At 34.3% G+C, this 15,987-nt stretch overlaps 1 protein-coding gene across 1 annotated transcript in view; it reads left to right on the forward strand.

The window, feature by feature from the left end:
- The first annotated feature begins 577 nt into the window (after positions 1-577).
- The window catches only part of LOC114325185 (probable multidrug resistance-associated protein lethal(2)03659), a 276,165-nt gene continuing 260,755 nt past the window's right edge, over positions 578-15,987 (forward strand). Inside the window, exon 1 of the mRNA XM_028273181.2 lies at positions 578-848. Coding sequence (XP_028128982.2) covers positions 772-848 — 77 coding nt within the window. The 5' untranslated portion in view covers positions 578-771. The remainder of the gene's footprint in view (positions 849-15,987) is intronic.

The following is a 15,987-nucleotide window of genomic DNA, read 5'->3' on the forward strand; positions in this document are numbered from 1 at the left end:
TAACAGGCAACAGTGCCTTTGTGTAGACAAATAAAAATTATTTTATGACCCATGCATTTGTCGGCTATGCTAAAGATCGAATTGGTATTCCTAACAAAGTAATAAATATTTATTACCCTAATAATATCTAATCCAGCACTACCGGCCGTTGACGACAAACCATAATACCAAACATAATTTAAATTTTTAGTAAATTGTAAAAAAAATATTCTTTGACCTGCAAAATATGCTAATAAGCGGTATTATCTAGTTAGATCCTATTCCAATAAACAGATAAATTTATTAAGGAGTAAATGGAAATGTTTCGGGAACTTGAATTTATATTCCATAAACCGGGATATTCCTATAACAGGGATTCTAATAAGCGGGTTCGACTGTATAATCCTACAAAGATTATAAGGCGTTGATAATAATTTTCGAGTTTTAGATGAATTTTAATGTTGATACAGCTTACAGCTTGTTTTTATTTGTTCTTCATTTTCATTATTAGCGTAACATTTCACAATACATGCAATACTTATCTTTTAAAAAAATAAAAATCCTATTCCAGATGCTCGAGGTTTCCGCGAAGTCGCCAAAGATCTAAGCGCCGCCAACCCGGCAACACCGCATCGCCCAGACCGTACTCGGCGGATTCGATCAGTCTACGGCAGTCGGTGGTAAAATTGGGACAGATGTGTGCGATTGTCCGCTCTGCAGTTCGCGGACTCTCGAAACACATACGAAGTGTACTTACGAATTTTACTGTGATATACCGTGTTTAAAGCAACAATGGACACGGGGAACAAGACCACTAAGCCCCGCAACCCTGCGGAAAATACCAATCCGATTTCTTTTCTCTTCTTTTTGTAAGTAAAAATGTTTCATAATGTTATGCATAAGTATATAGAATATTCAAATTTTTTGTACGGAATACCTGGAATTTAGTGCTTTATAATAATGTACCTATTTTCTCGTTTAACCATTCAACGAACTGTGGGATGTGGGAATTCCAAGCAAAATCTCTTCACTTATGAATGGAAGTTTGTTTCTTGCCTTTTTAATTCGGTCCTTAATTATTTAGAAACACTTTTACAGAGAGTGTTTAGTGAAGTTTTCCTCATTTTATTTATGTTTTACTTTCGTACAATTGATTCATTATCATACAAAATCTATTCGGCATTCCTAGATACGGTTAGCATAATTCAGTATTAAAGAATCAAAATGAATGGTAAGACGTGTTTCTGGGTCTACCCGTAATCAGTGAGACTTGTAAGAAGACAACTGAATCAAAACGCACCAGCTGGTTGGGCATTATAGTAAAATAACAGACCAAGGAAAAGGAATTAAAGAATCCTTTCGTGTTCCAGCATCATTTATAAACTCTGGACATTAATTTGACATTTCTGTGTAAAATTTGCTCTTTGCCTGTTCATTATTTTTTAAATGTTTTCCTTCCAATTCTTGGAAGACACTGTGGATATTTTCTATTATTTAGATAGCAAAATATATTTGCAAACGCAGTCCAGACTATTCTTCAGCTTTGTTTATTTACCCAGGCATATACCTATTTTTTAATTTTCACCTAAAATGTATGATCGGTTAAAAGAACAGGGGTATTGTACAGGTTTATTTAACCTAGTTTTTATGATACCAATTGCACAAAATATACCGGCCGAATTTCGGTACATTTTTTAATAATTTTGATATTTGTAAAATACTTTTTTGTAATTTGTAAACTTTTTATTAGCCTTTTTTATGGAATCCTCACCTGCAGGGCCGCCGCTACCATGTGTGCAAAGTGTGCATCGCACACGGGCGGCCAAAAGCAGGCCACTGATGATAATTTTTTTTAAACGAAAATAAATTCAAAAAATTAAATGCATAGTAATGATTCAGATATTTCTATAAACTCGTAATATTTCAAACAATTTAAACAAAAATGCCAGAAAATATTATTTATTATATGAACTGCCCTTTTGCAGTTGTAGTCATAAAGTAGTTCCGGAATGTTTTTTAATTCAAAGTGACTGGCGGCTTTCGAACTGACTGTGGCTAAGTCCACACGAGCGATAATTTACGGCGCCGTAAGAGCAGTAAACTTTAAACCTGACGGGGCATTGGTTGACTAACTCATATTTCATCTACAATTGGTGGAGTAGTTAGTCAACCATTGGGTTTACTGCTCTTACAGCACCGTAAATTATCGCCTGTGTGACCTACGGGTCCATATGCCATTTTTCAAATTCTGAACATTTATGATTTGTTAAGAGAGTACGATACGACAATAGGATACTTTCCGAGAATTTAGATAAGTGCTTGTTAAGTTGCTCTCATTGAGTAATAAAAAAGTCTTTTTTATTATTCGATGGTTTAAAAATAGCTATTTGTATAACAAGGGAGGAAAGTGCTACTTTTCCTCCCGAGAATGAAGTTTACTGCCCGACGCGTAGCGGAGGGCAGTAATCATTCAAGGGAGGAAAAAGCACTTTACTCCCATGTTATACATATGGTTTTTCCACCTTCCTCAAATAACAAGTCAATTTTTCATTTTTAAATAATTTATTTATGTAACTAACCAACAAAATTTATTAGAACTAAAAGTAACAAGTAGGTACAATTTAACTGTCAACTGTCAAATATAAGTCAAATTATTAATGTAAACATTGTTAAATCAAAATAACAGTTTACTGTTTTTTACCATTCTGCAAAATATAGGATGTTTTATAAATAAACATTAAAATGTATAGATACTTACGTAATAGAAAATAGATATTGTACAGAGCGTCAATAAGTTATATTTCATAAATGAAATACCATGATGTCACTTTTACTTTTCCTCCCTAGGGAGGAAAAATATTTTCCTACCTAGGGAGGAAAAGTACAACTTTGCTCCCTACAATCAGGTCCGGAAAAGTATACTTTCGGTAGAGGTAGGTGGAAAAATCTTTTTAATTACTCGATGGTTGCTCTGTTATAATATTGTTCCTTTATGCTTATGTATGGTTATAAATGGGTTATAGCTCAGCCAAGTTGAAAATTTGATGATTTTAGACATGCTTGTGATAAACGATTTTGTTTGTAATTATTATATAGCGGTGTACCCGTTTCTTTTGCACACTACTTTATTTCAAATAGGCCTGGATCGCGCGTACCAAAAAAAAGTAGATTAATAGCAAGTTGAAAATTTGTTAAGAGCTTAAAGGTGTCTAGTCGGACAAACTTTGATGTACGGGAACACTGGAACAGGGGAAGTTTTAGTTGTGGAACAGTTTAAAAATTTGGAACGTTAGATTAGGAAAACGTCCCATCTATTTTGTCGAACAGAACATCCAATTGATTTGTTATCCTATCATTAAACTCTCATGCAAAAATCAGACTGCTATTACTAGCCAACATGATTCCTGTCATTTGACATGTTCTTGGTGTTCCACTCATTAAAATGCCCAGTTGGTGATAAACACCAGTCTGATTGTTGCATGAGAGTTTAATGAAATGGTAATAAATCAATTGGAAGTTATGTCCGACAAAATACATGGAACGTTTTCGTAGTCTGACGTTCGAAATTTTTAACCTGTTCCACAATTAAAACTTCCCCTGTTTAAGTGTTCCCATATATCAAAGTTTGTCAGACTAGACATCGTTAGGCTATTAACAAATTTTCAACTTGCTATTAATCTACTTTTTTTTGGTACGCAGGATCCAGGTCTAAAAGTAACGTCGAGATCAGAGCAATTTTTATTCATATACGCGCTACGGTTGCAATGTATCTCCTGCACATTTCTTTAAATACTAGTACCTATGTTGAAACAGCTAAAGTGTTAAAAGGGGGGCGGCAAATATTAAGTTGCACACGGGCGGCCAATACTTTAGCGGCGGCCCTGCCACCGGAGGGGCCGCAGACGTTCGGATACAATTAGCGTCTCGTTGTAAAGGCAATGAAGTCGATTTTACTTAGATAGTAACAAGATATATGTACTCAACACACACTACAGACTACACATTACCTACATCTGATTGCGAAATCAACTGTACCATGTCAATGGCCTTAGTTGTCGAGGCATTTAAGCTATGTACTTAAATAAAAAATGAGCCTTTTTATCCTGAACATCTGTTGAAATAAGGTACACCCGGGGTGAGTGGAACAGTGAATTTCAGGAGTTCCTGTTTGAAGTTCATTGACCAAAAAATATCCGTGTATCTTTAAATTTCACTTTTTGGCAAGATTACTGAAGTGACATTAACAAACTCAGACATTACCCCGCGGACAAACTTTGCATATGGACAAAGTTCTTTTTTTTTTAGCTGACCTACATGCATTTTAACCTGTTATTCTAATTGAAGTTGTGGTTGTGAACCACTTTCCAATCACCCACGTTTATTTTTGTAAAGTCTAGCTAATTTAATTGATGAACTCAATTTCTTCGTTCATTTCTTCCACTTCATTCTATGGTAGAATTTCTTGAGATGCTTTGTTTATCTTCAATACTTACTGTTTTATCACTACCGGCTTCTTCAAATATGGACCTCGTTTTCATAAACATTTTTTGTTTTTCTTTATTTTTGTTCAATATTCTCTTTTTTTGATTCGTCATATTCGCTACTATTAATTACCATCAGGTATTTTTTGAAAGCGTGTTTATTGTGATGGGTTTTCAAGCCGCAGTTTTGGATTTGTTCCATAGCCACATCGTCTTCTGAAGTGATTACTTTAGCACCAGAGCAGATTATGTTTCTTCCAATGGTGGTTTTTGTTGTTATTTCATCCCGAAGAACTCTTCAAACGTTTTCTGCTCAAGAACCACCTCCAGGGGGTGGAGTGGGGGGCCGTATTTGGTATCATTCGATAGATTTTTGAAAAATATTGAACAAGTATTTTTCAGTTTTTCGATCAGATATTCATTTCGCGAAATACTCGACCGTCCCGGTACTTTTGAGACACGCTGTATATTTAAATTTTATACCGAACACCTGGAATTGACTGCTTTATATGCCGCATATGAAATGCCTCCCGAAAAAGGGTATCTTACATATGAATTGCCTCCCAAGCTTTAAATAAATTACATGCTTTTAATCTTTATGTGAAGATGAAACGTTGCCATATCTTCGTCCCTTTGTAAATTTTTGGCAAAATTGGTATTTTGTTATGTAATTTTCAACCTTTATGTATTAAACATTATTCACACTAGGCGGTATTTATAAATTTCAACTAACTACTTATACATAATAGGTATACAATTAGTTTTATAACTATTATAATACATTTTAAAATAACCACTATTTTTTGTTATTATAGTTATTAAGGTACCAAGGGTATTATAAGGATAATAACGCTTGAGGTCAATGGTGTATAGACCGAGGGCCTTAGGCCCGAGGTATTATAATACCCGTGGTGCCTTCAACATTTAATGTCCGACTAAATTATTCTTTATATGCAAAAAATTTGCATGAATTTTGAATTAATTAGTTTTCAAATAAGTACATTTACCAGAAATAGTCGTAACGTAATTGTGGTAATCATAGTTTTACTTAGAGTTTTATTTGTCAACTTGACTGTATTTAACTAGTTATTTAAATTTAATAGGCCCTAGGGCGTTATTTTTCAATAACACGCCCTTGTAGTCGGAGAGATAGAAGCGGATTTTGTGCGTGATAAGTAATATGGAAAAACTGTATGGGGATATGTTGAACTAGTTGTGTACATTACTTTCCCCAACGGCCGGAAACCAGAGTGGGGGCCGAGGGTAGATATAAGGGGTCAAAATCGCGGTTTTTATTATTTTTTTTTGACGCTCTTGATAGAGATAGTGCACCAAAATTTGGGAATAAGTAGGCCATGACGTAACGAATTAAAATCTCCAGGGGCTGAACGCTGCGTGACCGACAAAGGGGTGGGGACAGGGGTGAATATAAAAATTAAAAGGGTTTTTTTGTGACGTTACTGATAGAGATAGTGCACCAAAATTTGGGAATAAGTAGACCATGACATAACTAAGTAAAATCCCCAAAGCCGGAAACCAGAGTGGGGGACGAGGGTATTTATAGGGGGTCAAAATCACGGTTTTTATTATTTTGTTTTCTGACGCTAATGATCGAGATAGTGCACCAAAATTTGGGAATAAGTAGGCCATGACGTAACTAAATAAAATCTCCAGATCAAAGTCGCGGTTTTTACTATTTTTTTTCTGACGCTCATAATCGAGATAGTGCACCAAAATTTGGGAATAACTAGTTCCTAACGTAACTAAGTAAAATACCCAGGAGCGGAACGCTGCTTTTGGGGACAAAGGGGTAGGGGCAGGGGTGAATATATAAATTATAAGGGGTTTTCTGTGACGTTCGTGATGGAGATAGTGCACCAACATTTGGGAATAAATAGGTCATGACGTAACTAAACAAAATTTCTAGGGGCGGAACGCTGTGTGGGGAACAAAGGGGTAAGGGCAGAGGTGTATATAAAAATTATAAGAGGTTTTTGTGTCGTTCGTGATCGAGATAGTGCACCAAAATTTGGGAATAAGACGTAACTTATCAAAATCTCTAGGGACGTAATGGTGCATAGTGGAACAAAGGGTGGCGGGCAGGGGCCAATATGCAAAACTTTTGGGTGATTATCGTCGTCGAGAATATGTCCGCAAAAATTTCGAGAACAATAATTATAATTATTTGCATAAATCAATGTTATAAATTTTTTTTGAAAAATATAAGAAATTTTAATTTGTTCTCTACATTTTTTATGAAAATATTGTGACACCGTTTTTAACAAAACTAGCTGACCCCACCTAGCTGTCGGCCCTTTTGGATTTTGATTCTACAATGAATCAATTGTGCAAGTTATGGACATATTCTCGATGACGAGCATAACCCAAAAATTTTGCGTATTCACCCTTGTCCGCCCCTGGAGATTTTATTTAGTTTTTTAATGATCTACTTATTCCCAAATTTTGGTACACTATCTCGTTAACGAAGGTCACAAAAAACCCTACATTTGTATATTCAACCCTACCCACCACCCCTTTATACCCAAGCAGCGTTCCGCCTCTGGAGATTTTAGTTATGTCATGATCTATTTATTGTCAAATTTTGGTGTACTATCTCGATCACGAAGGTCACAAAAAACCCTTATAAATTTTATATGCACCTCTGCCCCCTCCCATTTGTCCCCCACACAGCGTTCCGCCTCTGGAGATTTTACTTAGTTATGCCATAATCTACTTATTCCCAAATTTTGGGGCACTATCTCGATCACGAAAGTAACAAAAAACCACGTATAACTTATATATTCACCCCTGCCCCCACTCCTTTATCGGACACGCAGCGCTCGCCCTTAGAGATTTTACTTAGTTACGTCATGAACTAGTCATTCCCAAATTTTGGTGCACTATCTCGATCATGAGCGTCAGAAAAAAAATAGTAAAAACCGCGACTTTGACCCCTTATAACTACCCTCGTCCCCCACTCTGGTTTCCGGCTCTGGGGATTTCACTTAGTTATGTCATGGTCTACTTATTCCCAAATTTTGGTTCACTATCTCGATCAGGAACGCCACAAAAAACCCAATTATAATTTTTATATTCACCCCTTCCCCCACCCCTTTGTCGGCCACGCAGGTTTCCGCCCCTGGAGATTTTAGTTAGTTACGTCATGACCTATTTATTCCCAAATTTTGGTGCACTGTCTCTATCAAGAGCGTCACAAAAAAAAAATAATAAAAACCGCGACTTTGACCCCTTATATCTACCCTCGGCCCCACTCTGGTTTCCGGCCGTTGGGGAAAGTAATGTACGCAACTAGTTCAACATATCTCCATATAGTTTTTCCATATTACTTATCACGCACAAAATCCGCTCCCAGCTCTTAGACTATTGGGCGTTATATCGTACTTAATAGACTTCGCAATAATGTCATTATTTGTCAAATAATAAACCAGTCGGACATTAATAATTTAATGTCCCACTGGTATATTATTTGACAAAAAATAATGACATGATTTCAAAGTCAGTTAAGTAGGTATGATATAATGCCCTAGGGAATTATTTTTAAAAATAAGGCCCTAACGCCCTACTGTTAGACAATTAATTGTAAAACGTTCTTCTATGATATATTTAAAAGCGAGATAATATGACGACGACTTTTTATCTTCAAGTAAACAAAAGACAAGAGGAATATAATGTCCATTTTTCAAGCCATGTATACTAAACAATTGAGTGAATGAACGAGGACAGTATTCAAAAGTTCCGTCAACATACCAATTGGAAACAGTCGAAAGAAAACGAAGATTTGAAAAGCATGTTAATATAACAATATGATTATCTTTGTCATTTTTAATTATAAAATTTTCATTTCTATTATTCTATTTGTAATAATAGAAGATAAATCAAGAGCTTGATGAAATTCAGATATATTTTTGGGAAGTTTAATTAAAGAATTAGTGGTTCTAGCATAATATAAATGTTGTCTCACCTTATTGATATCATTGATAGTAAATGTCTCTATATTTGTCTTCTTAAGTTCTTTACAGATGAGCTTCATTGGTTTTTCGCTGAGATCTTCCACGGCTGCTCTTTTTATTGGATTGCTTACGGCTTTTCTATTGTAAACTTCGGCAGACAACTTCTCGTGGTTATGAGCTAATATTGATTCAATATTATCGTATTTTCACATCCCTGTGTTTTCACAAATGCTTTGGAGGTAATAATAATAATATCGTATGGCATTTTTGCCGGGGAGATCCTTTCGGATAGTTCCAGCGCCAATTACATCTTTAACCCTGTTTCAAGTAACTAGTGTCGATGTACACTAGCCCAGGGGGACCGACGGCTTAACGTACTCTCCGAGGCACGGTGAGACGGCTCGTGTCATTATTGGAAATGAAAATGGTTTGTCTTTGGCAGGGATCGAATCCACGTCTACTGGCGTATGAGGCCAGCGTTTATGCCGTTACCCACGGCCGCTCACGCTTTGGAGGTTTTTTTAGTACATTAGTACATATTTAGTACATATTTAGTACAATATAAACAAACAAGAAGATTAAGGTAAAAGTACCTATTCATGGAACCGTTAAGAAGAGATAAGAATTGGAATTGGAATTACCCAGAAAAACTGGCTATTAGATTGTCGGAACAAGTTTCTTTTCTATTTATGTTACCATATTTTATGTATATTTTAGTACCTATTTAAATTATGAATTGGCAACATTGTCTCATTATACAGAGATTAAGTAGACAAAATATCAGCCTAAATGTTTAACAAACCGGAGGCATTTCGATTGTACCTGGGAGGCATTTCATGTATGAAAATATTTACCTGAAAAAGTGGGAGGCATTTCGATAACGCCGTTATAATATACCTATTTTCTTGTTTAACCATTCAACGAACTCTGTGATGTGGGAATTCCAAGCAAAACCTCTTCAATTACAATAATTGGAGGTTTGTGTCTTGCTTTTTTAATCGATCCTTAAGAAACACTCTTACACAGAGTGGTTAATGGTGAACGTAATTTAGAAGATATTAAAGAATCGTTTTAATTCCAATTCTTGGAATCTTCTTCTTTTGGTGTCATAACCTTGGATGAGTCTTTGCCTGTCTGGCTATGTCCTTCCATTCAAATCTCTTGTGTCTTTCTTCTTATAATTCATGGTTTTCAGGTCTTCTTTTACGTCATCCAACCATCTCGTTCTCAGACGTTTTCAGACGGTTTTTCGCAAATAACTCAAAAAGTAAATATTTCATCGATAAAAATATCCTTAAAAAAGTGTAGCTTATAAAAAACCGAAAAAATGGTGTACCAGTAAAGCGTATCAATCGAGTAAAAACAAAGTTGTAGCTTATGAAAAATACGTTCTTATTCGTCTAATTCCAAATCGAATATTTTAAGGTGAAATTACCGAAAAATTAAGCACTTTTCGGGAAAAACCCATTCAAACTTTTTAAAGTGTTTATAAAAAGCTTTATTTTGATTGTTTATACAAGTTTGTAGCATTAACCTTTAACTACCCGCGCATCAAGTTATAACTATAACTACACGCGTGGCGTACTTTGTACGCCACAAGAAAATACACTTAAAAACAGCGGATTTGTTTAATTTTTTTTTTTTGAAAAAATACACTTAGTTGTTTGTTATAAACCTTATTCGGCATCAGTGAATACTTGGAGTTCCTTTTTAGTAAGCCAATTGGGATTTATAACTGGAATCATGGAATAACTGGATTCCATGATAAATAAAATTACTAATAAATTTTTTTTTTAAATGTGATTTTTTACAGGAGAAAAAGTATTGTTTACAAAGGAAAATATATTTTTTGCCATAATGACTAAAAAACAATTAAAATATGTACTTATATTACGACTTATAGTAATATAATCCTGGGGTATATTGTCCACCACCGGAAACAACAAATAATAAAATGTAAATTACGATCTTTCCAGAACGCCGATTATAACGAAACTAAAACCAAATTGTAAAGCACATTCCAGTGATAGGTTAGAAAAATAAGCAAGGTCAAAAATTAAATTTTTAAATATATTTCCAGTAGAATTCTTATATCTGGCGTACAAAGTACGCCAGCGCGTGTAGTTAAAGGTTAAAAATATGCGAGTTACGTTTAAAATAAAGTTGTCCCACTTTTTTTTTGGTAAAAAAATCATGACAATCTACCCGTGTCTAGCTCCCCAAATGAAATGAATCGCTACCGCTTTACAAAAAATTTACTTACTTATCAATTTTTTATATGATGTCAGTCTCACCGGTTTAAAGTGCTTATTTTTGAAAGGGTTATAGTTGAAAAAGCTAGAACGGGTCACTAATCACGAGTGTATGCAAATTTTGAACACCCATATCTTAACCAATTTTTGTCTTACGGAAAAACAAAATGAAACTAGCATATTTATAATAGCAAAACCTACATTTTTTTACTCTTTAAGATTTTTCTTATCACTAATACTTTTTTAGTTATTTTGAAAAAAGGAAATTTTTAAAAAAAATTTAGAAAATTGTTTTTATTATAAAACCAAATTTTTTAAAAAATAAGCACTACAAACCAATCAAACTTACAGATTATTTAAACAATACACATATAGTTAAAATAAATGATAAGGCGGTAACAATTAATTTTATTTAGGGTGCTAATTAGAGGGAGGTTTTCACGATTTTTTTTATTAAAAGAAGGGGCCAACTTTTTTTTCAGTGTAACTCGTTTATTTGGGATGCTAGAAACTTTTGTAAAAAACAAATATAAAGCTTTTTTAGATACTTTAAAAATGTTAATAAGCTTTTCCCGGAAAAGGTTTTCGGTGATTTCGAGTTGAATTATTCGATTTGGAATCAGGCGAATAAGAACGTATTTTTCATGAGCTACAACTTTGCTTTTGCTCAATTTATAGACTTTACTGCTACACCATTTGTTTCGTTTTTTATTAGGCTACACTTTTGCTAAGAATATTTTTTTTCAATAAAATATTTATAGCCAGGGAGGTAGTGTCAAATTTGACCGGAGCATTTTAGCATGGCTGGTTTCTTATTATTTAGGTAGGTGCTCCAAAGCTTATTAACAAATGATGTGTCAGCTGGCCCAAAACCGGGGATTTTAGTCAAGAAAAGGTAAAACATGAAAGTTGATGGACCAATGCTACAGCTTAAATGTCAAATATTTATGTATGTTACTCAGAATATTTAATGGACTTGCTTACTTGGCGCCTAGCTGTCACTCAGGAGATCGGGGTTCAAATCCTGGCGCGGAAAATTATTTTTGTTTTTTAAATTGACATTTTATTTTGAAAAATATTTATTTTTCTAATACCACGTTTTTATTATTTATACGAGACAATATAAAAAAATCTGTATGTCTTTTATAGAATTATGCATAGAACTTATGAAATAGCATAATATATACATTTGATCATAAATATTATGATTCACCTTAATAAGCAAAATTGCTGTACATGAACCCCTGAAGCTTCCTGAGTTAGTACGACCAATCTAAGTGAAAAAGGTGGTTGGCCTCCGCACCCCACCACCCTCCTGACATTTTTTTATCTTTTTAGACAAACTGTTTTTTGCATAATTTTATGTGATGTAAAACCAAAAAATACATACAACCCTAATTTTTCACTTTTCTATCACCAACCCCCATTTTTAATAGCAATCTAATTATTTCCCTGTTCTCTATAATATATAAAAATGAATTTTTGTCTGCATGTCCCTTATAGAATCGTAAACTATGCATTTAATCATATAATGACCTCAAGCAAAGTATTTGTACTTACATGAACCCAGGAAGGAGTTAATACGACCAACCTAAGTAATCATTATTTTGTGATGTCTGCGTAAATAAATTATTTACGCAGACACCACAAAACAATAAGTATGTATTGTTTATTAGAAAAAAGTAGACGCAATATTTTTGAGTACTTTTTGGCTTTCTGGTAATTTTTAGGTATTTAACTTTTAAACATTATTGGGTTCTAAGGCGGTACGAAGTTTGCCTGGTCAGCTAGGTAATACTAAAAAAATATTCTTGGACTAGTTTGGCAAAGACTAAAAAGTATAAATCATTAATTTATGAATTTTAGATTGTAAGAAAAAAGCGTCCACATGGAACAAGTGGAAGAAGGTCTGAAAACACTTGAGATTACCAATTGGAGGAACAAAGCAAGGAACAGAACAGAATGGCGGAAAATCTTAGAACAAGCCAGGAGCCAAAAAAGGGTTGTCGAGCTACTGATGATGATGATGAAGAAAAAATGATACGGGATTTCCGTATTTTTCTGTCACGTTCACTTGGCCAGCTAACATTTTTTGCCATGTACCTACATAATGCAGCTGACGATTTTTTCTTCATCATTATCATCAGTAGCTCGACAACCCTTTTTGGCTCCTGGCTTGTTCTAAGATTTTCCGCCATTCTGTTCTGTTCCTTGCTTTGTTCCTCCAATTGGTAATCTCCAACTGGTAATTGTTTTCAGACCTTCTTCCACTTGTTCCATGTGGACGCTTTTTTCTTACAATCTAAAATTCATAAATTAATGATTTATACTTTTTAGTCTTTGCCAAACTAGTCCAAGAATATTTTTTTAGTATTACCTAACTGACCAGGCAAACTTCGTACCGCCTTAGAACCCAATAATGTTTAAAAGTTAAATACCTAAAAATTACCAGAAAGCCAAAAAGTACTCAAAAATATTGCGTCTACTTTTTTCTAATAAACAATACATACTTATTGTTTTGTGGTGTCTGCGTAAATAATTTATTTACGCAGACATCACAAAATAATGATTACTTAGGTTGGTCGTATTAACTCCTTCCTGGGTTCATGTAAGTACAAATACTTTGCTTGAGGTCATTATATGATTAAATGCATAGTTTACGATTCTATAACGGACATACAGACAAAAATTCATTTTTATATATTATAGAGAACAGGGAAATAATTAGATTGCTATTAAAAATGGGGGTTGGTGATAGAAAAGTGAAAAATTAGGGTTGTATGTATTTTTTGGTTTTACATCACATAAAATTATGCAAAAAATAGTTTGTCTAAAAAGATAAAAAAATGTCAGGAGGGTGGTGGGGTGCGGAGGCCAACCACCTTTTTCACTTAGATTGGTCGTACTAACTCAGGAAGCTTCAGGGGTTCATGTACAGCAATTTTGCTTATTAAGGTGAATCATACTATTTATGATCAAATGTATATATTATGCTATTCATAAGTTCTATGCATAATTCTATAAAAGACATACAGATTTTTTTATATTGTCTCGTATAAATAATAAAAACGTGGTATTAGAAAAATAAATATTTTTCAAAATAAAATGTCAATTTAAAAAACAAAAAGAATTTTCCTCGCCAGGATTTGAACCCCGATCTCCTGAGTGAAAGGTAGGCGCCAAGTAAGCAAGTCCATTAAATGTTCTGAGTAACGTATATAAATATTTGACATTTAAGCTGTAGCGTTGGTCCATCAACTTTCATGTTTTACCTTTTCTTGACTAATATCCCCGGTTTTGGGCCAGCTGACACATCATTTGTTAATAAGCTTTGGAGCACCTACCTAAATAATAAAAAACCAGCCATGCTAAAATGCTCCGGTCAAATTTGACACTACCTCCCTGGCTATTACCTTTTGAGTTATTTGCGAGAAACGGTCTGAAAACGTAGTTTTCTTGTCGAAAGATCAACATTTTCAATCGCGAATAACTCGAAAAGTATTGATTTAGCTAAAAAACTTTATAGAACGAAAGTTACTTATAATTTGTCAGTTTATCCATTTCCGGGCTTATTTTATACACGAGTTTTTCACCCCCGAGAAGGGGTGACTGTCACCCCCCCCCCAAGTAAAAGCAACCAACGGCACAAATTCAACATTGAAGTGGAGGGTAAGTAGAACCTAAATCCAAATTTTCATGCAATTCGGAGTTGCCCCTGAAAATTACACTCCAAAACGGTCATTTATTGGGCTATCTACCTTATCAGCAGAGTCTACGAGAAGTCCACGGTAAAATGAAGGTGTAATTACAAAAAAATATGTATGTTTTTGTACAGTGAAACCTCGATAAGTCGGCCCCCGATAACCCGGAAGTCCGGCTAACCCGGACCGATTTTCATCAGACAAACATTTCAACAATAAAAATGTATGTATTATATTAAAACATTTTATCTGTAGCCTCTTCTGGAATGTCTTAAAAATATCGAGTTTCATTGATAAAACTTGGCTTCCACCATAATATAATATTTGAGAGATAATGGGTATTTGTGTAATTTGAACTATATGATAGTAAAAATGACTCATGGCACACGGCGGCGGCGGCAGAACGATGTTAATTATCTGGGGCTATCGCAAACAACAGGCACCTGTTATTCTTTTATTTATTTCCAACTGTCTTTTAAAAAATTATGTTTTAAACAATGGTCTTTTAAACAATGAAAGAGCCACTGTTCTTAAATAACACAACATTGTTCCGATGGCAGACGAAATTGACACAACCGGAAACTGACTCGAGTTTTTTTACCTAGAAATGAACAATACTCTATACTGTCTATCTATACTATACTCTATCTCTATACAACTATAGGTAAGTTAGATGTGTACTGTGCATATATTTATATTTCATGTTATTTTAATTATAACGGACTTTATCAAGTATCTTCTTCTTCTTCACGTGCCATCTCCGCGACGGAGGTTGGCAATCATCATGGGTATTCTGATCTTAGATGCTGCTGCTCTGAATAGTTCGGTTAATGTGCATCCGTACCACATCTATAAGTAAACCGTATTTTATTAATTTTTACCATGCTCTCCGGCTTACCCGGATTTTCGATAACCCGGATCGGCCGCGGTCCCGATTAATCCGAGTTATCGAGGTTCTACTGTACTTACTTTATAATGATAAAAAAATTACGGGATCTGCATTTCAATGCATATTTTTTTTTATAATTCTCATATCAAACTTACGCGTGAAGTTAGGTGTATTGATGACAGTTTAGAAACTGCAGGCGACCCATTTTGGTCTTTAATGTCCGACTGGTATATTATTTGACAAATAATGACATGATTTCGAAGTCAGCTAAGTATTATACAGGGTGTTTCATTGGGAAACGGAAATACTTTAACGGTGAATAGAGGTCACCGAGCCGGTTCTAGATATACTACATTTTTTGCTTTTCCGACTTTTATAACCGAGTTACAGGGTATTTTATCGATTGCCCATTTCATTCTTAAGTCATAACTTTAGAACCACCCTGTATATTTTTTTGATATTTGGTACACATATGTTTCATTCAAAACGCAATCCCAAAAAATTATAAAGTAATTGTGACCTTAAAACAACACCCTGTATATTCAAATTTTGAAAATCTGTTGCATATTTGAAAAGAGCACAAAAAGTAAGTTTAATGGTTCGCTTCAATTTTTCGGCCAGAAAATTTTATAACCTTAATTTTGAAATTGTATTGAATTTTTTAAGAACTCTGACATTAAAGAGCAGATATTATTAAGTTTTAGTTATAAATTA

This window comes from Diabrotica virgifera, chromosome 9 (assembly GCF_917563875.1).
Source record: "Diabrotica virgifera virgifera chromosome 9, PGI_DIABVI_V3a".
Lineage (NCBI taxonomy): Eukaryota > Metazoa > Arthropoda > Insecta > Coleoptera > Chrysomelidae > Diabrotica > Diabrotica virgifera.